General features: G+C 34.5%; 1 protein-coding gene across 2 annotated transcripts; it reads left to right on the top strand.

Moving 5' to 3' along the window:
* Positions 1 to 4,156: 4,156 nt before the first annotated feature.
* LOC117329045 (ganglioside GM2 activator-like) lies at positions 4,157 to 20,051 on the top strand. Of its 2 annotated transcripts, XR_004533095.1 has the most exons (6): positions 4,157 to 4,368; positions 6,850 to 7,014; positions 10,027 to 10,185; positions 15,604 to 15,738; positions 17,763 to 19,621; positions 19,710 to 20,051. XR_004533095.1 is itself a non-coding variant. In XM_033886738.1 (5 exons), the coding sequence occupies exons 1-5, from the start codon at positions 4,207 to 4,209 to the stop codon at positions 17,769 to 17,771; spliced, it is 630 nt and encodes a 209-aa protein (XP_033742629.1). In that variant the 5' UTR covers positions 4,164 to 4,206; the 3' UTR covers positions 17,772 to 20,051. The 2 variants fall into 2 exon arrangements, 1 of the variants encoding a protein (XP_033742629.1); XM_033886738.1 differs by having other exon boundaries at positions 4,164 to 4,368; positions 17,763 to 20,051.
* The last annotated feature ends 1,414 nt before the right edge of the window (positions 20,052 to 21,465 follow it).

Below are 21,465 nucleotides of genomic sequence, written 5' to 3'. Positions count from 1 at the left end.
ATACATTTGAAACACAAGTTTACATAAAAATAATTGCACTTACGTTTGATTCCCGTGATTTGTTATCGGACAATAGTCTTCTATGAGCTGTCATAAAGCTGTCCGTGTTTCAGGCGTACCTTCAATATGGCGTCTAAACAGAAATTACCCGAACTTCCGCTCGGCGGTGACGTTTGGTAAGCCAAAGCGGTTGTTGCGAATCCCTAGTATATAGGTCTCTGTGTGACTGCATTATTAGATAGTGAAAAAAAAAGAAACACAATCAACCATGTTTTCAACCCATCTTTCGTGTTCATTTTCTAGATATATGAATTATCGTTGCCCGGTTGTGAAATTCATCGACGCCCAGGTGTAGTAACTGTGTATAAGCACCGATGACTACATAATACCACCAATTGGCTTTTTGAAGTGTAAGTTCTATCGATTTAAGTTGTGCATTTTCGAGATTTTTTAACACATTTCGTGAAGAGGTCGGCTTTGAAAAGGGCCGTTTTTAGAGGTACTGATCGTTTATTGTCGGAACAATGTGGTAGGGTAGGGTTTATCTAGATCCCAAGAAGATGGTTCTAATCACACTAGGTATCAGCCCAATATGGTCGGATAAAAAATAAAATCAGTGGCCTTTTTATTTTGGATATGAGGGACTTAAGATTTTTAATTGATCTGTCCTTGGTTAAACAAATGTAGGAGTATAGTATGTCCCTGCATGTACAAACTTGTACACATTTATCTTCCCGAAATGGCACGAATTATCACCTTTTATTTCAGTTAAAATCCATCGACCGTTTTTTCTATTATTTGATACGAATCTCTTATCATGATTCACAATTTGGTTGCAGACTCTAACTTTGAAATACTGCAATACATTTTGACAGATTATAATATTTTTTACAGCGGACTCCTCTGTACACTCCATGTAAAACATTTATTTCATACAGTTTTCAATGCCATTTCACATTCTTATCCCATATGCACGTTCTTTTTATCATTATATCATTATATCAACAAGTTTTTATCAGTATTTCATTTCAAGTTTCAAACTTTGAAATAGATTTTGAAGAACTGTTTATTGGATATAGGACAGTTTCCAATGCCAGTTGACTGTTTTATTTGTATTTCATTTCAGATTTCAAACTCTCTAATTTATATGATTATAATATACACGCATTTCAAAAGAATCATTTGTTAGATATGATTTTTTTTCTTCCTTTAATTTCTCTTAAAAGTCTGTTGTCTAATACCTTTATTTAATACATTAATGTATCATTTTCTATGTTGTACTACTTGTACTTATACTTCCTTGCTGTGTTAACAATCAATGTTTGAAATGAGAAAAAAAAAATAATATACTTACACGAAAGAAACATCTACATATGTGTACATGTATTTGTTTTAATTTACTTGTATACTTTATTTCTTACGACGTTGAAACAGAATCCCATTTTTTAGGCAAATATATCTTTTATAACCAAGAACATCAAAAACTTTATAATCATGACAAAACAGTGAATGCTGACTTTAAATTACTGTTATGATTCTAAATTTTATTTCTTAATGACAAAGGAGGAAGTTAAGAGGAACTCTTATTGCTGATTTAACCTGGTACGGTCCTGTTAATGTAAATATACTTTGCAATGGTGACACGAATATCGCCTCAACTGACAATGTAAAAATCGCCAAAGTTGTGCAAAACTTCTTGAGTAGGTCGGGAAGATTCGACTAATCATCACTTCCTATCCCCCACCCCCTTCTTTTCATACTATTTTCCTATAATAAAAAAAACTTAATCCAAAATGCTCCATTTATCCATATAATATAAAAATGTTTTTTCTTCTAATCGATCAAGTATATTTGAATTCATTCCAAACATTTATATGTCGTGATCTTTCCTGATGCAGTCATTAACTTTATATGTACCTATCTCCTCCTCCCTCCTGCCCCTCTCTCTCTCTCTCTCTCTCTCTCTCTCTCTCTCTCTCCATTATATTTTCGTTTCTTTATCGAATTTCTGAATATATGTATATGCCATCATGTGACTATGTTATTGTTAATTATTTTGTTATTATTATGGGAGAAGTCGTCTATAAGTTGGAAAAACTTGCTGACTAATCCCTTTGTCATTATTATATGTCAATAAAATATGTTTAAACTAAAAAGGAAGAAGTACAGCCGGTTTTAGCTAGCACAATATTTAACCTTTTAAAGAAGAGACAGGACAGGAAAAAGGGTAAGAAATGCCAAGACAACTGCCAAAAAAATGAAAGTTTAGGATACTCTAAAAGTAAAATTTGTTTTTTTTCAAAAGGTTTCATACAAAGTTTAAACACTCTAAAGGGAATATTGCAATAGAAAAAATATATACAAAATAAATTGATTGTAAGCTCTTATAAGATTTGTAATTATACTGTTAAAAGAAATAATGCTACATATTAAAAACAAAAATCACACTGTACATAGCATTATTATCAGGCAATCCTGTCAGAATTTTTCACATCAGAATAGTTTTACAGCAGTTTATTAAAAAATGTAATTATATAAATATCCAATTGAACAATTTATCAATAACTAAGTAACTAACAACAACAAAAATTAACTAAAAGTCTAAAACAGTTAGTATATATAACTCATGTAAAGGCATTCAATAAATAAATATCATAAAAAATAATACATTAATAAAGATGAATAGATCATGACTTTCAATAATTACTATGCAAATTAAAATGCATGAATTGGTTAAGATATTAAGTTATTATCAAACATTTAATAAATAAATATCATAAAAAATAATACCGGTACATGAATATAGATGAATCAATTATGAGTTACAACAATAACTATTATGCAAAGTACAATGCAGAAATTGGTTAAGATATTAAATCATCATCAAACATTGTGACATTATTCAGTACAAAATACACATAATATAAGTTTTATAATAAATTACATCTTCATCTATAATCAAATAAATAATGTTTTAATGCAAAGTGAGGAAATTATTCCAAATAGTATATTCTGATTTTATACTTGAAAAACTTTATCATAAACAATATCTTAGTGTTAAGAAATAAAATAAAATTATGGAGAGTCAAAAAAATAAAGTAAATGTGTTACATATAGCCAATATATTAGTTATACTCGTTATAAAATAAATAAATAATGGACTCTTTGTAGAACCGCGTCCTCATCGCAGTCTGGTAACATTCTTATTTTAACAATAGAGTTACTTCCCTTCCAATCTTTGGAGTACACTACTTCGTAAGATTTAATGGTAAAATTTAGTATTATGCACTCGTCCGATCGCAATGACATTTTGCATGGTGTTATATAAAGGTATAATCTGTATGTTACAGCAATAATAATAAAAAATATAAATCAACGGCTTCCTGGGCGTGTAAAAACCTCCCTGGACACTCATGTGCCAACCGCAGCCGTAATACAGGGCAACTTCATCGTAACATCGTAAGATTTAATGGTAAAATTTAGTATTATGCACTCGTCCGATCGAAGTTAAATTTTGCACGATGTTAGATAAAGGTATAATATGTATGTTTCAGAAAAAATAATCAGAAACTATTAATCGACGACTTCCTGGGCGTGAAAAATACGCCCTGGACACTCACGTGCTGACCGCAGCCGAAATACAGGGCAATTTCATCGTAACTTCGTAAGATTAATGGTAAAATTTAGTATTATGCACACGTCCGATCGAAGTGAAATTTTGCATGATGTTAGATAAAGGTTTAATCTGTATGTTTCAGAAAAAATAATCAAAAAATTTAAATCAACGACTTCCTGGGCGTGTAAAATACGCCCGGGACACCCGAGTGCACGCTGCACTGCAACTTCATCGGTGCATTTTAATAATATGCACTGGTCCGATCGAAGTGAGATTTTGCATGGTGGTAGATAATGGGACAATATGTACGTTACAGAAAAAAATTTCAAAAAATCTTCATTAACGAATTCCTGGGCGTGAAAAGTATCTCCCTGGACACTCATTACTCCCTGGTCACTCATTAGGTACACCCTCGCCGCCTGGTCGGTACGATTGAACCCAGCGATAAATTTGCTCGGTCACCGGTTGACGATTTAGCCTGAAAAGTCGGTCGTGATCATATTTTTAGTTTAAGGGGTGTAATCAAATTGAGAAAAGCGCCACCTATATTCAGTGTTTCGTCACATGACAATATTACACACTGCAGCTCGATGTCTTTCAAGATGAATGTGTTGTATTGTTTTGCGATTTGTGTGGTCCTTCCACTGATTGTAACGGAGACGTTGAAGTTTCACCCACGGTCTCACAGTAAAAGTAACTTAAAAATGACGGATGGAGAGTTGGCAATGCTTCTTGAGCAGTACCTGGTCGGGGTGAGTAATATATTGGTTTGATACTTGTCATTGTCGGTTTGTTTTCACAAATCACTAAGCCTGTTGTCCTTGCCCATATATAATTCATAAACGTGCAAGAATGAATGTTTGGCCAAGATTGTCAATTAACATAATTTAGCGAAAACTGGAACTGGAATTAGTCGAATCAGAGTCCCGCACCCCTCGGTAAGTGCACAGGGGCACGTTACAATAATAATGTATACAGTAGGCTACTGTACATGAGAATTGAAATGATTAAAAATGTATGTGGGTCAATATAACGTGCCCCTGTGGTAAGTGCCTTCGAGGTATACGTAGCAACAGACACCCGCCACAATAACCGATTGAGTTTACAGAAAAAGTAAAGTGGGATCGTCTAGAAAAGACAATCAACAAGTGCACCACATAACAGTTCCAGGCTATCTGTTTTTAGTAACACCTGCATTCAAAAGACATCGTTACAGTTACATGTAGCTGCGATAACGTAGCTCTGGACGACGGATGGCCAATTTCTGACAGATGGTCGTCGTCAGAGCTACCATTAATTCACTTCCATTGACAATAGTGTTGCAAAACAATGAACTTCGAAAATGCTACAAATAGCGTAACTGAGATTGTCTCCGTAATCCGCCATGATACTTTGCGCCCTTATGAATTTGCAGCATGATCACATATATCTTCAGAGAACTCTTGCAAGGTTGCGAATTCATATGGACGTATATGCTTCATCATATATGGATGAAATTGCTATGGTTAAAAAACATTATCAGATAGAGAAGCTATATATTTATTTTAACCAGTTTTTTTGTAAGGGTTGTGGAGAAAGTGCAATCTTACTTTGTGTAATTATTCAATTTCAGATATCTCCGAATCTGTTTAAATCTCGCTGGAAATCTCATTAGCGTCAATTTATTTTGATTTCCTTATAAGGAAATTGACCTTAACACTTTATCAAAGATGGCAGTATGTTTGAACTGACATCTCTGTGTGTCTTGCTCGTTTTGGAATTTACCATTTATTGTCAAAGAAATAAAATAATGTGCAGGTTTGTGGATTGAATATTGATAAAAGATACAGAAGAATCATCAATTTACATGTATTTTTATCCAAGAAAATTATAATCATTGCTAATTACTGCCCGATGTGAATCACATCAGGCCTTTGCTACACTATCGGTAATGGGAGGGACTTCATACTCTGCCAGAGTAAGCAGGGTATGAATATTCGTTCTACGTTACAGTTTAAAGGGTAACTCGCAACACCGCTCTCGTGTAATTAGGAATACCGGCCACATCCAGCTAATAAAAAGCAACACCTAGCTAGGCTAGCCTGAGTTTCCTCTGGCCCTGACACCATATATGTCTGGTGTATATATAGGGCCAGAGCGCACTACTATATGAAAACGTGGAATTCTCTGACACCGTTTGGTGTCAAAATTTTGGTCCAAACTTAATAAATTGGGCATGACATAACAGCTACCTTTCATATATGAATAAATTATTTACCCCAAAACACCAATTTTGTCCCAAATCAGTTTTCCATTAAAATTCCTTCCATATAGACCCTCGTTTTACAATTTTGACCCAATTTTGTTCATATGGGTATGGATTAAGGATGATGAACATTAATTACTGTATAGGCTTTTTTGCCAAGACAACCATGCAAAAAATGTATGGTTGCCTTAAGCTTGCATGGTAACAGGTTAATAATATTCATGATTTTTTTTTATCAAAAGTTACCTTGTCAAGCTGGTCTCTCTATATTTACATGTACATGTACATATATACAGGATTTTTTTGTCAAAAGTTTTACATATATGCATGCAAAATTATTTTTTTAATTTGTAAAAATTCAAAATACAGTACAGTGTCAGCATGAAATATTTACTGCATGCAGATACATGTAGTTAATAACTTAACAATAGAATATCATATAAGGGGGAGATAAATATGTTATTGTAGTTTAAGGTGTGACAATACTAATTGTAAACCATTTAGTGCTGGTTTAAGAAGTTTTATTATCTCCCCCTGATGTTATTGATTGCATTACTTACATCATAATGATTTTGCCAATATTTGAAAGTAATTGTTTGAAGATACATTTTGTAGCCAGTGCACGACTTGAAAACAACTTCAATTGCCATCTCGAGTTCTTCATGTTTACATATTTAAATGATACATTATGTTCTCATCAAGTTGATTTATATACAGTGTACATGTATATATAAATAATAATATATATATCCTGTGTTGAACATGTTTGTGGTAAATATTATACGGTAAGTTTAGACATACTAGGCTATATATATAAATATGTATGTTTCCAGTAATATCACCTTTAATATGATACATGTATTATACAAATGTATCTGATGGACATTTCATTGGATTGAAGATTTAAAACTTCAGGACATAAATCCATTCTTTAACTTAAGGAAGATATCATCTTTATCTTTATCATTATTTTATCTACAACTTGTAGGGCCACAAGGCTACAAACTTGAAGGACTTCGTGTTCAAGAGCTGTGGAGGAAACACTGACAGTATCTTCAATCTGACCATCTCTCCAGATCCCATTGTCTTCCCTGGAGTTCTTACCGTTGATGCACATATAAACCTGAAACAGGAGATATCAACTCCACTGATGGTAAGGAGTAACTGTCAAACAAAAAATATACAGAAATATCAATAGTTCGTCATATTTTTACTCGACAAGTGATTGTAATATTAGCTCCATATTAACAGTTTGTTTGTTTGTTTGCTTGGTTTATTGTCCATGAACAGCCAGGGTCATGTTGAGGCGGATTTTCCTTGGAAGTAGTTGGTGACTACCTCACTGAACATACGAGAGGCCTGTCAATCTAGAGCAAATACAGTAAAGTGTCTTGTCAAAGGACATGCGCATGTACTCCCAAGATCCAGCTAGACAGCACACAGACTGGCCCATTTCTCAGCTTCCCGAGAAACAGAACCTTATACGGTTAAGGAACATTCCACCACATACCTTGCATCTTTAACTGAGGTTATATTTGTGGCTAAAGGTCTACCTGACTTAGCTATCATGGCATCTCTCATATACAACAGACAACTAAAAATCTTAATTAAGTATAAGTACATGTATTTGGATACATGTATAGTATTTTAAGGTGTTCATGCAGTGCTAATCAGTAATGTATTACTACGTACAGTAGTCTTCTTAACACTTCAGGGATTCAATGTTGCAAATTGCTATGATAGTATCGGACAAGTTCAGGATGGAACTGAAATAATTACTTCACAAAAAAAAAAAAAAAAAAACACAAACAAAAAAACAAAATGTCTCATTCCGCTAAGTATTTGAAGGTAATTTCACGATACAATATTCATGTTTTGGTACTGTTTAAGATATCAGCTTAGATAAAAAATTAGATCAGAAAATGTGTTGAAATCATAGACAATGGCCTGCTTAAATGTATCATTGAGTATTTTACTTTTAGTTATTTTCTGCATGAATTGTTACACTTGCTGCCTGAATTGTACATCAATGTGATGGACAAAGGGAGGTTACTTACTTGTACACAAAATCATTGATGTGTTTTCATTCTAATAATGAAAAGTAACCCGTTTGAACTAATGTCACAGGTTGATAAAAAAGGCCCTTAACCCTAGAATACCGTTTTTACACTCGCAATTCCTTAAACAATTTACATTTTTGACTTGCTCTGTAACCCTTGAACCAATCAAGTCGGAAACGTAAATTGTTTACGGACACACAACAGAGAACCAATATTGTGAATTTTATGGTGCCAGGACTGAGGGGCCAAAAGAGGTAAAATTGACTGAAATTTTAAATCTTCTTCTCAAGACCCAAATAAAATAGAATCAAATACTCTTCAAAATGGAAGAGTCTTAAGGAGCTTTACCAAAATTGTGAATTTAATGACCCTAGGGTCTCACATCTGTCACTGGGGAGGGGTAAACTTACAATACATTTGTATATAGTTTATATAATATATATATATTATTCCTGGTAACTTTTGTCTGTGTTGTTAACAGACTTATAACATATTCAATGATGTGATCAACTCTGTCATTGTTTACATAACCAGTTCTGAACATGTCACTTGGAAACAATTTTGTGAGTGTTATAAATCATCATCCACTTGGACTGCTTACATAAAACACTTAGCAATGCATTGACTAGTGACCAATGTTCACGAAACATGAAGCATATATTTATCGCCTGACTCAGAATGCCCATTTACAAAGTGTGTTTTATGAAGGAAATGTAATTACTATTCAGCTGAATTGTGTTAACAATCGGTGTATAAATGCTAAATCTCCTGTCACAGGCGAATCGTCATACTTTCTGTTGATATGCGGATGAGATCGGAATATGTAACATCAAATGGGGAGTCACTTGTGGGACCACCAAATATATGTCCATTAAAGGCAAATTTTCAAAAAAAAATTTAAAGAAAATGTCTGAGAGTTATTATTTTCTGTGTTTAATCTTATAATTAATCAAATGTTTGTATTAAACAGGTTCTTAATAGACTGGTTTTACTTTTAGTACATTGTATGTGTAATATGAATATTTATCTCAATCATTCTGTAACAAACAATGAATTTTTGAGACATTACTTTTATCAAAAGTTAATTATCAAATACCAAATATCTAATCATGATTCAGATCAATTAATTTGTAAAACAATTAAATGAATGACATTAAAAATATTAGAACAAAAATATGTTTGAAATTATTATAGGAATAATGTTGCAGAGAAATTATCTTGATGTTGTTGATCAAGCTTTTTTTAATATGTTATGGACATTTTAAACACTATCAGTGTAAAAGTTAAACATTAGAAAAATATTGACATTTTTAGGTCATCTGACCTAAAGGATCAGGATGGTCTATATAACAATCATGCACTGTCCGATATGGGCCGTTAAACTTTTACTTTCGAAATGCAACTCCTCCTTAGCCCCACTTTTACTTTCATAAAACTCATCCTCCTTAACACCAAAGCAAATTGCTACCAAATTTGGTTTGAAACATCATTGGGGGAATTAAGGCAATCTATTTTGTATAAATGAGGCTAGTGTACACATGTCCCATGTGGCCCGAGTGGTGGGGCCCTAAAAGTGGAACTTTGCTGTAATTTTGCTTTTAAAAACCCTACTGGGAGAGCTGATCATATTTGATAAAGTATGGCTGATGTGACCCATATTGCCTGATTAATGGGGCCTGATTAATGGGGCCCGAAGAAACAGGCAACTTTGGTGTAATTTTGCTTTCTACAATATAATGATTCAATCGTCATAAAATGCAATGTTTGGAATATGTGTATTGATCGAAAGTTGCAAGATTAGAAATTACTGATGGTAAGTAAGATGGATTACTGATTGATATTGCTAGATATATATGTATATATAGAGTTATACATTGATTTGATGTGTGTATCTCAATGATGTCACTGATTTGGGATTATGTGGTCATGTCGGAGTGCTATATTTTATGTGCAAATATCACACAGGAATTTGTGCCAGTGCCCATGTGCAGGCCAGCAGATGTGATAATTAATAGATGCACCTAATTCATTTTTACTGGAATTTTTGCCACAGTAAATCTGTTCATTTTGTGTAATCACTCTACATTATTTCTCTACTTTTTAAGGCCCAACTGACAGTGCAAAGGAAAGTTGGGGGTATTTGGATAGAAGTGCCATGCATTACTAATATTGGATCCTGCACTTACGAAAAGTTGTGTGAGGATCTGGAGTCGGTAACTTGTCCAGCCAGTATTACAGAACTTTGCCATTGTCCAATCAAAGCAGTAAGTACTCATTTTCTTGCCTCATTAAGATTGACAACATGAGGTTTACTTACAATCTAATATTATATATAATTACTGCCATTAGTATTTGAAGTTTGTAGATGAAACCATAGCTACACACATCTGGATAAAAGGGTCACAATATGATGCATGTATCTTCAGAAAATATTGGAAATTAATATAAGATACAGTGATTAAATAGGAACTTGATGGTGTTTTTAGCCATCATCAGATGGTGGGCTATTCACGTCTTGCGTCCGTGGTCCATCAGTCTGTCCGTAAACAATTCTTGTTATCGCTATTTCCCATAAAGTACTGAAGGGATCTTTCTCATATTTCATATGTAGGTTCCCCTTGGTCCCTCGTATTGCATTTTGGGACCAATCAAAAAACAACATGGCCGACAGACAGCCATTATTGCTGAATCTCAAATTTCATATATAGGTTCTCCTTGTTTGAAAAGTACAGGAGAGATGTTTCTCAATTTACACAGATAAGTAAGAGGAAGGGAAAAATAGAGAGAACATCAATCTGACATGGAACCCATAATCCCTCTGGGATATCTTGTTACACTTGGCAACTTGAAGCTGTCAGGTGTTTTGGATTAAACAGGCATTTGTATTTTACAGTGAACGAATCATTGATCAAGGCGGATTTCTGTACTTTATGATATGATCAAGTGTGCTGAATTAATTAAGTTTCCTGAACGTTTACTTCTCCAAGTGGGGAGGTGTGTAGAGTGGGGCTAGCTACTGTCCTTGTGCTTACCATCAGTCTGCTATCATTAGTGACCTACCTATATTTATCACAGCCAACTTCATCAAAAACTTATCAAAAGTACATGAAATACATGTAAAGCCAAAGAATGAGACTTCCCCAAATTCTATGAGGACGCTTTCCAATTAACTTTTAATGTAAAATAGAAATAGAATAAGATTAGGAACAAGCACATCTATAATTATATATAAGCAATAATATTGTTTGTATCTGTGTTGTACATGAGTGTATGACGGGCCGCGGTGGTTGAGTGGTTAAGGTGTCCCGACACTTCATCACTTATGCTCTCCACCTCTGGGTTGCGAGTTCGAAAACTATGTGGGGCAGTTGCCAGGTACTGACTGTAGGCCGGTGTTTTTTAGCTCACCTGGACCGAAGGTCCGGTGAGCTTATGTCATGGCCCGTCGTCTGTCAACATTTGCTTCAAATTGCTACAAGTCAAAAAGTTCTCATTGGATTTTGACCAAATTTGGTCAGAAACATCCTTGAGGGAAAGAGATCAGATTTTGCATAAATGGTGACTCTGACCCCCAAGGTGCCGGAGAGGCAGGGCCCAATAGGGGAAATTGAGGCAATTCCTTTAAATCGCTACTAGTCATATAGTTATGAATGGATTTGATCCAAATCTGGTCAGAAACATCCTTGGGGAAAGGGGAACAGATTTTGCATAAATGGTGACTCTAACCCCCAAGGGGCCGGAGGGGCGGGGCCCAATAGGGGGAATAGATGTGATTCCTTTAAATCGCTACTAGTCATAAAGTTATGAATGGATGTAAACACAATTTAGTCGGGAACGTCCTTGGGGGAAGGGGAACAGATTTTGCATAAATGGTGCCTCTGACGCCACGAGGGGCCAAAGGGGCGGGGCCCAATAGGGGAAATAGAGGTAATTCCTTTAAATCACTACTAGTCATAAAGTTAAAAATGGATTTGAACCCAATTTGGTCAGAAACATCCTTGGGGGAATGTGAAGAGATTTTGCAGAAATGCTGACTCTGATCTCCAAGGGCCAAAGGGGCGGGGCCCAATAGGGGAAATAGAGGTAATGCCTTTAAATCGCTACTAGTCATAAAGTTATGAATGGAATTGAACCCAATTTGGTCAGAAACATCCTTCGGGAAAGCGAAACAGATATTTTGCATTAATGATGACTCTGATCCCCAAGGGGCCAAAGGGGCGGGGCCCAATAGGGGAAAAAGAGATAATTCATTTAAAGTGCTACTAGTCATAAATTTATTAATGCATGTTGTAAACTTAGAGAGTCTGGACTTCATTATTTCTTTAAAGCAGTTGGGATTCCCAGACTATAACCATATATATATAGCATTGTTTGAGGTTGACAAACAAAAGGAATTGAACATCAACATTATTTTGACATTTGGTCAAATCCAACCAGGTGAGCGATACAGGCCCCATGGGCATCTTGTTCTCCAGGTACTCTGGCTTTCCTCCACCTCCAAACCTGGCACGTCCTTAAATGACCCTGGTTGTTACGTAATAGGACGTTAAACAAAAACAAACCAAACCAAAAGTGTTGTTTATGTATGTCTGTTTTAACCCAAAAGATCATTGTCAATTTAAGGAATAATTTCTTTTTTTTTTATAATTTACCAGTGTGTCAAACTGCGTTTTTTTGACTGATTTTAAATGATGCATATTGAAATATCTGTAAAAACATGCAGTTTTAATACACACCAGTAAATGATAAAAAAAAAGAGAATAATTCCTTATATTTAATCTGTGCTTTTATTTACAATGTTATTCAAAAATTCCTACTCATGAAATTTGATGTTAACATACTTGTAAATGATGGTTTCTTTGGTAAGGTTATATAAAGGACTGGATCAGGTGAAACACCCCTGTTGTATTATACACATTCATGCCCCATTGCCCGTTTGATCAATCCTTGTTGTAGTCCGATGATCACTGCCATCATATAGATTATGGACTATAGCAGACTGATGGAAAGGCCAGCTTTACATTATATAATTATGTTCTGTGTTAATGATGAGTTGGGACACTTGAGCTTCATTGTACTGGAGTGTAACAGTTACTGTTGATTTTTGTAAAAGATAAACATATTTTTGGCCTGTTGTGAGCTTGTTTTGTGCTTGTGAGCTTATGTGTACACAATGCAAATTAATTATATATGGAAAAAGATATTTATAGTAATATATGAAATGTATATATACAATGTACTTGTTATATGACAGCTGACATTTGAGAATCAATTGTTGTCAATTCTGGCCATACGATGGTTGACAAGTTTGAACCATAGGAATTTTGTTTGTTGCAAAATACGAGAGATGTGTTTGTCTGTAAAAAAAGTTGATAACAAACTTGCTTTACTGATTCAGGTCATTAGCTACATCTTTCACTGTCAAAATGGTTGATTATATTTATTTTTTAGCCCACCATCATTCAAATCGCCCTGCGTCCGTGGTCCGTCGTCCGTCCGTCCCTCCGTCCGTAAACAATTCTTGTTATCGCTAATCCTCAGAAAGTACTGAAGGGATCTTTCTCAAATTTCATATGTAGGTTCCCCTTGGTGCCTAGTTATGCATATTGCATTTTGGGACCGATCGGAAAACAACATGGCCGACAGGCAGCCATCTTGGATTTTGACAATTGAAGTTTGTTATCGCTATTTCTGAGAAAGTACTGAAGGGATCTTTCTCAAATTTCATATGTAGGTTCCCCTTGGTGCCTAGTTATGCATATTGCATTTTGGGACCGATCGGAAAACAACATGGCCGACAGGCAGCCATCTTGGATTTTGACAATTGAAGTTTGTTATCTCTATTTCTGAGAAAGTACTGAAGGGATCTTCCTGAAATTTCATATCTAGGTTCCCCTTGGGGTCTAGTTATGCATATTGCATTATTGGACCGATCGGAAAACAACATGGCCGACAGGCAGCCATCTTGGATTTTGACTGTTGAAGTTTGTTATCGCTATTTCTGTAAAAGTACTGGAGGGATCTTTCTCAAATTTCATATGTAGGTTCCCCTTGGTGCCCAGTTATGCATATCGCATTTTGGGACCGATCGGAAAACAACATGGCCGACAGGCAGCCATCTTGGATTTTGACAATTGAAGTTTGTTATCTCTATTTCTGAGAAAGTACTGAAGGGATCTTCCTGAAATTTCATATCTAGGTTCCCCTTGGTGTCTAGTTATGCATATTGCATTTTGGGACCGATCGGAAAACAACATGGCCGACAGGCAGCCATCTTGGATTTTGACTGTTGAAGTTTGTTATCGCTATTCCTGAGAAAGAACTGGAGGGATCTTTCTCAAATTTCATATGAAGGTTCCCCTTGGTGCCTAGTTATGCATATTGCGATTTGAGAGTTACTAATCGGAAAACAACATGGCCGACAGGCAGCCATCTTGGATTTTGACAGTTGAAGTTTGTTATCGCTATTTCTGAGAAAGTACTGAAGGGATCTTTCTCAAATTTCATATGAAGGTTCCCCTTGGTGCCTTGTTATGCATATTGCATTTTGAGACCAATCGGATAACAACATGGCAGACAGGCAGCCATCTTTGATTTTGACAATTGAAGTTTGTTATCACTATTTCTGGGAAAGCACTGAAGGGATCTTTCTCAAATTTCATATGGAGGTTCCCCTTGGTGCCTAGTTATGCATATTGCATTTTGAGACCAATCTGAAAACAACATGGCCGACAGGCAGCCATCTTGGATTTTGACAATTGAAGTTTGTTATCGCTATTTCTGAGAAAGTACTGAAGGGATCTTTCTCAAATTTCATATGTAGGTTCCCCTTGGTGCCTTGTTATGCATATTGCGATTTGAGACTAATCGGAAAACAACATGGCCGACAGGCAGCCATCTTGGATTTTGACAATTGAAGTTTGTTATCACTATTTCTGAGAAAGTACTGAATGGATCTTTCTCAAATTCCATATGTAGGTTTCCCTTGGTGCCTAGTTATGCATATTGCATTTTGAGACCAATTGGATAACAACATGGCAGACAGGCAGCCATCTTGGATTTTGACAATTGAAGTTTGTTATCACTATTTCTGAGAAAGCACTGAAGGGATCTTTAAGGGAAAAGTAGAGAAAAGATCAATCTGACATGGAACCTATGAAGATCATTCAATGGTGGGCGCCAAGATCCCTCTGGGATCTCTTGTCTTGATTTAATGGAGAAAAACAGTTTTGATTAATTTTAAGTCCTGCTAAAATGTACTGCTTGCAATTGCATGCAAGACCAGTGATATATCTTGCAATATTTAATTTTTAATACTTGTAGAGATAGAAGGGTGCCAATTAGAAATTTAAGCTATATAATCAAGTCTCTGACCCCATGTCTCTTTACTTTAGGATATTACACACAAACTTTGTGATGGTGAAGTGCCCGTCCGTGATACTCCAGGGATCCCGGATCATGATTATATGTGCATGCACTCTCTTCACGTTGAGAGAGCTTAAGGACATGTGACCATAATCCCTGGAGTATTGAAGATGTAAAGTGTCATATGCTAAAATTGGTAACGTTTAATTTGCACATTTTCTATTCCATATTACTTAAAAATCAATAATATGTCTTGATTTTATAAAAATATTATTAGCTTTATTATTCAAATACCTTCATGTTTATATTCCTATTAGAAAACTTACTCTGTGCACCAGACATTTGAAGTGGATGCCACTGTTTTCCCTGTCGGAGACTATAATGTCACAGCCAAGGTGACCTTCGGACCCGACGGAAAATACTCCCAGTGTATTGATGCATTGTTCACAATTGTAAGTTCTTTGAGTATTAAGATTTAATGACTCGTCATTGATCATGATTTATTATTCATTAATTAATGTATATACTAGTAAAATGAAGTATACATCTTTTTTTTTCTACATCATTCAACATATTATATACTTTTTACAATGCAATTGATAAGAGTATTGGTTTATATACTACAGAATAATGTTTTAATGAGGAGAATCTGTGCTGACCTATGTTTATATGACTGAAGATATCATCACTGGTTAGTTAAAAAACTAATACATCAAGTAGAATACATGAACTTACACACAGACAAAAAGTGTGCAATCATTTTTCTGAAGTGGAGGTTTTTTAGGTTATCGTTCTTCTTCCATTGCTTTGCGTAAACTTTTCACAATTCAAACTTTGATCATAGTTTTTCTGAGCAATATCTTTTTTAAGCTTCTGAAGTTCCACCAGTGTGATTCAGCTCAAACTTGCTTGAATGATCCTGTGATGGTCCTGACAAAATGTTCATATTTTTTGGGTCGATCAGCAATCCAAGATGGCCACCATCTTAAAAAACACATTTTAAACATCTTCTACAGTTCAGCTAGTGTCATCGATTGAGCTGAAAATTAGTGAGGATGTTAAGGAAGTTAAAGTGTCGTTGATTTTAGGCATTGTAAAAACTTTGACATGGCAGTCACAATTGTGCAATCAAATATTAGTTTTCCTGAACCACATCTGTTGAAAACTTCTTAAGTTGCACATGTAGGATTCAGATTAAACTTGCCTCAAATGATCCCGAGATGGTCCTGACCAAGTGTTTTAGGTCACCTGAAACAAAGTCTTAGTTGACCTATTGCGATTGCCTTTTGTCCGGCATGTAGCATGCTGGGATGAAGGGCTACTAAGTTTGTTTAAATGGATTACCTTGACCTTCATTCAAGGTCACAGGGGTCAAATATGCTTAAATATTTTAACAACTTCTTCCTGACACAATTTTAATGTAACCAAGCAGCCTAGAGACCTGGTATTGGGTTTGTAGTATTCATTGGTAAAGGGCTATAACGATTGTTCAAATGAATGACCTTAACCTTCATTCAAGGTCAAAGGGGTCAAATATGTTAGAATATATCAAAACTCAGGTGACCGTTAAGGCCCATGGGTCTCTTGTGTATTTTTCAGATGGCTACCATCAAAAACACATTTTAGACTTCTCCAGTTCCACTTTTAATCAAATCATGGGAGCTAAAACGACTGATAGGCAGCCATATGCATCTTTGATTTTGGCAGTTGAAGTTTGTTATCACTATTTCTTAAATGGGAACATGGATATTTCTTAATCTTGATCTTCACTTCCTCGAGTTGTGCCAATTCCAATAAGTGTCTGATCAGGAAATTGCCAAAAGCATCTTGGATTTGGTCAGTGTTTGCTATTTCCTGAAAAGTACTAAGATGAAATTTCTGAGACTTCATAATAATTATAGATGTATGTTTCCTTTGGTTCCTAGTTGTGCCAATTCGGTTTGGATTCTAGATATGATCAAGAAAACAAAATGGTCAATAGGCTTCTATCTTGGATTTGTTATCACTATTACTTTTGTAGTTCTGGAAGGATCTTCTCAAAGTTCACATGTACATACCCCTTGGTTCGTATAGTTGTGTCCGTTTGATATTGAATCTGATCAGGAAATCAAAATAGCCTACACAGAGCCATTTAGGATTTTGCCAGTTGAAGTTAGCTATTTCTCAAAGTTCTTGGGATCTTTCTTAAGATCTGATACAAGGTTTCCCTTGTTAACAAATGATTTAGAGGAAAAGAGGAAAGAAGAAAAAAAGTAGAGAAAAGATCAGTCTTGCATAGATTCAATAAAGATAATTCAATGTGGAGTGCCAAAATCCCTCTTGGATCTTGTTTTTTTGCAAAAATTCAGAATTTTGATGAGTTTATAACTTAATTACTCAAAACTGACTTTTTTGAATACGTACCAAAATAGTGGAAGAGGTGGGACATATGATTACCTGTATTTCTTTTATGTTACAATTTTGTTTTCTTCTACAGGGATATTAAAATATGTATCAGAAAAGAGGGCTAAGAAGCAGATGAGCAAGAAAACTCAGTGGAGATGCCATTCACCTATAAATCGGCACAAACATGATGGACCTGAAATAGTCTGCATGACTTAAACATGATCATGAATTCCCAGTTATCCAAAACTACTGATGTTTCCATATATTCAAGTTTGAAGTTAGGTTTCGTCTCCAATTATTACTTCATGTTCTGTTGATTCAGCTGTTATATTACAAGACCAAAAAAACAATTACAATATATGTTACAATACTCCTCATCGTTTTAACAAAACTGTTCTTATCTCTACTGGACTGAATGTGATCAGAGAGGGGTTCCATTGGATGCAGATGAAGTATGCCAGTCTTCTCTTTATGGGATGAATGATGCAGAGGATAAAGAAACTTAATATATTATTGGATGAACAAAGATGGAAAGGTGTCTCTATCCTTTGATTTATACCAAATCATGTGATCATAAAAAGGAATACAATACTGAATTTAGATCTTGTTTACTTCCGTAGTAAGTATTTTTCTATTTAAAAGTTTACAGATAAAAAACCTTTACTGTAAATTTTGTTTTGTACATCATTGTATGAAGTGTTATTTATTACCAGTAAGTTGTTACTTTTTAATTCTGATGTTACAGGGTTTTTCATCAGTAAATGTTGGGAATACACCAACTTGAAGGTTATTTCCTATAAATGAAAATTGTGTAAACACTGCGAGAAAGTTGTTCCATTTTGAAAATCACTCCTTTTTCATTGTATTGTCGTGTTAATTTCCTCACTTGTGAAGTTGAATTAATAAGCAAATTCAATCCCATTCAATAAACATCATTCTTAAGATGATGCATACTATATGGATGTCACATGATCAGAGGCTTGTTCAAGTTGGATTTTTTCTGTTGGGAGTACTAATATCACATACACTGCTGCGATGTCACTTTATTTGTTGTCTCTTAAGTAACTTGTTGTCTTAAAATAAATGATGATTCATGTCATTTTCTTGTCGTTATCCGATATGAAATAATTAATGATGTTTACAGATTTTCCAGTTTTCCATCAAGTACGTGTCATAATTACAAAAAAACATGATAGTGTAAAAGTAAGGATCATGAATGATTAAATAAGAAAATATCCAAAAATAGAATGTGGCTCCTATAACAAGACTCATTATGATATATAATCTTACCAAGTTGTCTAATTAATATACATTCCAGCAGAGCTATACTTTTACTCTGTTAATATTAAATACTGATGTATATTAACATGTATGTACCTATATATACATGTAAGTTACTAGATATATAGTAATGTCCATGTGTGTTAATTACATCCATCCTTCAGTCAATTACTCTTTGCAAGCATTGCTTTATTGACGAACTTCATATGTAGCATGTATACTACATCTAGTTAATGCTCAAAAATATAGTGACCAGGCTTTCCCTTTGGTCTGAGAAGCTGATCTAGCGCAGACATATAACGACTGAGTGATTTCCTGGACACTTGAGTTACATCGGAGGAAGACACTGTATTGGGTATCAAAGGTTACGAAAACCACTTGTCACTTAACCTTCGATCACAAACCTGGTATTAAAACAAAAATGTGGTATTTCAGAGCATAGTTTATCTATGTCACTATCTCAGAATGATTTGGATCAGTACCATGCTATAGCCACATGTACATCATCTTACTGTATATAAGCTGTTACCATACAGATGACACATTGTATATGACCACATCTCCTGTAAGAAGGTGATACATGTACTTACATTGTAGTATAATTTGTACATGCTTATACTAGGTCTGACAGTGAAGTTGAGTATTTATGACCACATCTCCTGTAAGAATGTGATACATGTACTTACATTGTAGTATAATTTGTACATGCTTATACTAGGTCCGACAGTCAAGTTATGACCACATCTCCTATAAGAAGGTGGTACTTAATATAATTTGTACATGCTTATACATAATGAATACATCTAGGTCCGACAGTTGAGTATTTAAATGTTCCCGATCATTGTCTTTCCAGATTGTTTCATATAAAAATGTATGATTTTGGTTTTCCCTGCTGTGAGATTAATATTTAAATCTACTTTTTAAAATATAATTGAATGTTGTCTGTAATTTAGATGGTTCTTGCATTGCCTGTCTGTTTTTTCATAGCTATATTAAATTTGTGTTTAACAATCACTATGTTCAATTATTTCCGGATAGAGGCTTGCTGTGACATTTTTACCGACATATCTTATAAACCTAGCTTTTGATCATAACTGTGTATCAGTCTTACGACATATTTGATTTATCAGTCAAGTAAAGTATTTAATGTAGATTTACTTTTTCATCAGACATTATATGACACAAACTCACCTAATCACCTAATTTGGCCTTTAATATAATAATTAACTGCTCAAATCAAAGACATGTAAACATGTAATCAGATGTAAAATTTTTAAATAATTTCAGATGCCAAGTAATGAAAATGTTTCAGCATAGAATATTGGAACTTTAATAGGTTACCCTTTAAAACAGTTTTCCATCCTGATGTTGAAGGCCATGTCCAAATTTATTATCACTGTTTTAGTATCATAAAACCTGCTTATATGACCTGTAAGTTATTTAAAAAGACTATAATTATGACAAATTGAACTACATTTGTTTCAAATTTAGTGTTTTATTTCTTTGCGTGTTTCAGATGAATATATTTTGCTTTTGCTTTTGGTACATTTGATTTTAATCTTAAATGCATACTGTTACATACAAGGTATTTCATTACCAAATTAATGTCATAATTGATAAGTATGTATGTAAATAAGTGGACATTGTATAGTTGGACCAAATGTATTTCTCAAATACAATTCGTATGTATTCCAGGATGTACATATATACTGTATATACACAATACATATCTTTTCAGGAATTTTTCTAAAGATGAGACTAAGAGATCTGAAGTCTATATGCAAATACAAGATCTTTAAAATGTAGATCTGGCTACTTTTGAGGTACTTATTTAATATTGTTAATGAATCAAACATGTTTTTTGTGATGATTGCATCATGGGCATTTCATCTTTCTGATATGAAAGAATTATCTCGTGCCTTTTATCACTTTCAATAAAATATTTTAGTTTTAAAGTTGTTTCTTTCTTGTTCATGTTTGCACTTTGTACACAGTGCTTAGCACAATATTGTACTGGTCTCTTTATGGTATGTAATAGCAGTACTGACACCAACAATGTGCTGTGTCCAGTCACTTTCAAAATATATTTGTTTTGTAATTATGAATGACATCACTAGTACAAATTCTTGAGAGCAAATATGTTTAAATCATTCAACGACTATTCATTAACCAAACAACCAAAGGTCATGATATTGGGTCATTAGCATGCTGGAACAACCTTTACAGATTTTCAGGGGACCAGTGTAAAACTACAATCAGCTTCCCCTTAACTACTAGATTCGTTTAAATGATTAGCAAGAGGTGTCAGAGGACAATACAGCTTGCCGAGGCTGCTCGCCGGAAGGCAGTGGTGCGGCAACTTTTCCTCTTAACAACTTCTTAATAACCAAGATGCCCAGAGACCTGATATTGTGTATATTCAAGGTCACTTGGGGTCAAATATACTAAAATCTTTATACAATACTAAACAATAACCAAAATGCCCAGAGACCTGATTATTTGTATATGCTGAA

Source organism: Pecten maximus, chromosome 6 (assembly GCF_902652985.1).
Source record: "Pecten maximus chromosome 6, xPecMax1.1, whole genome shotgun sequence".
In the NCBI taxonomy this organism is placed as follows: domain Eukaryota; kingdom Metazoa; phylum Mollusca; class Bivalvia; order Pectinida; family Pectinidae; genus Pecten; species Pecten maximus.
This window is presented reverse-complemented; position numbering and strand designations above follow the sequence as displayed.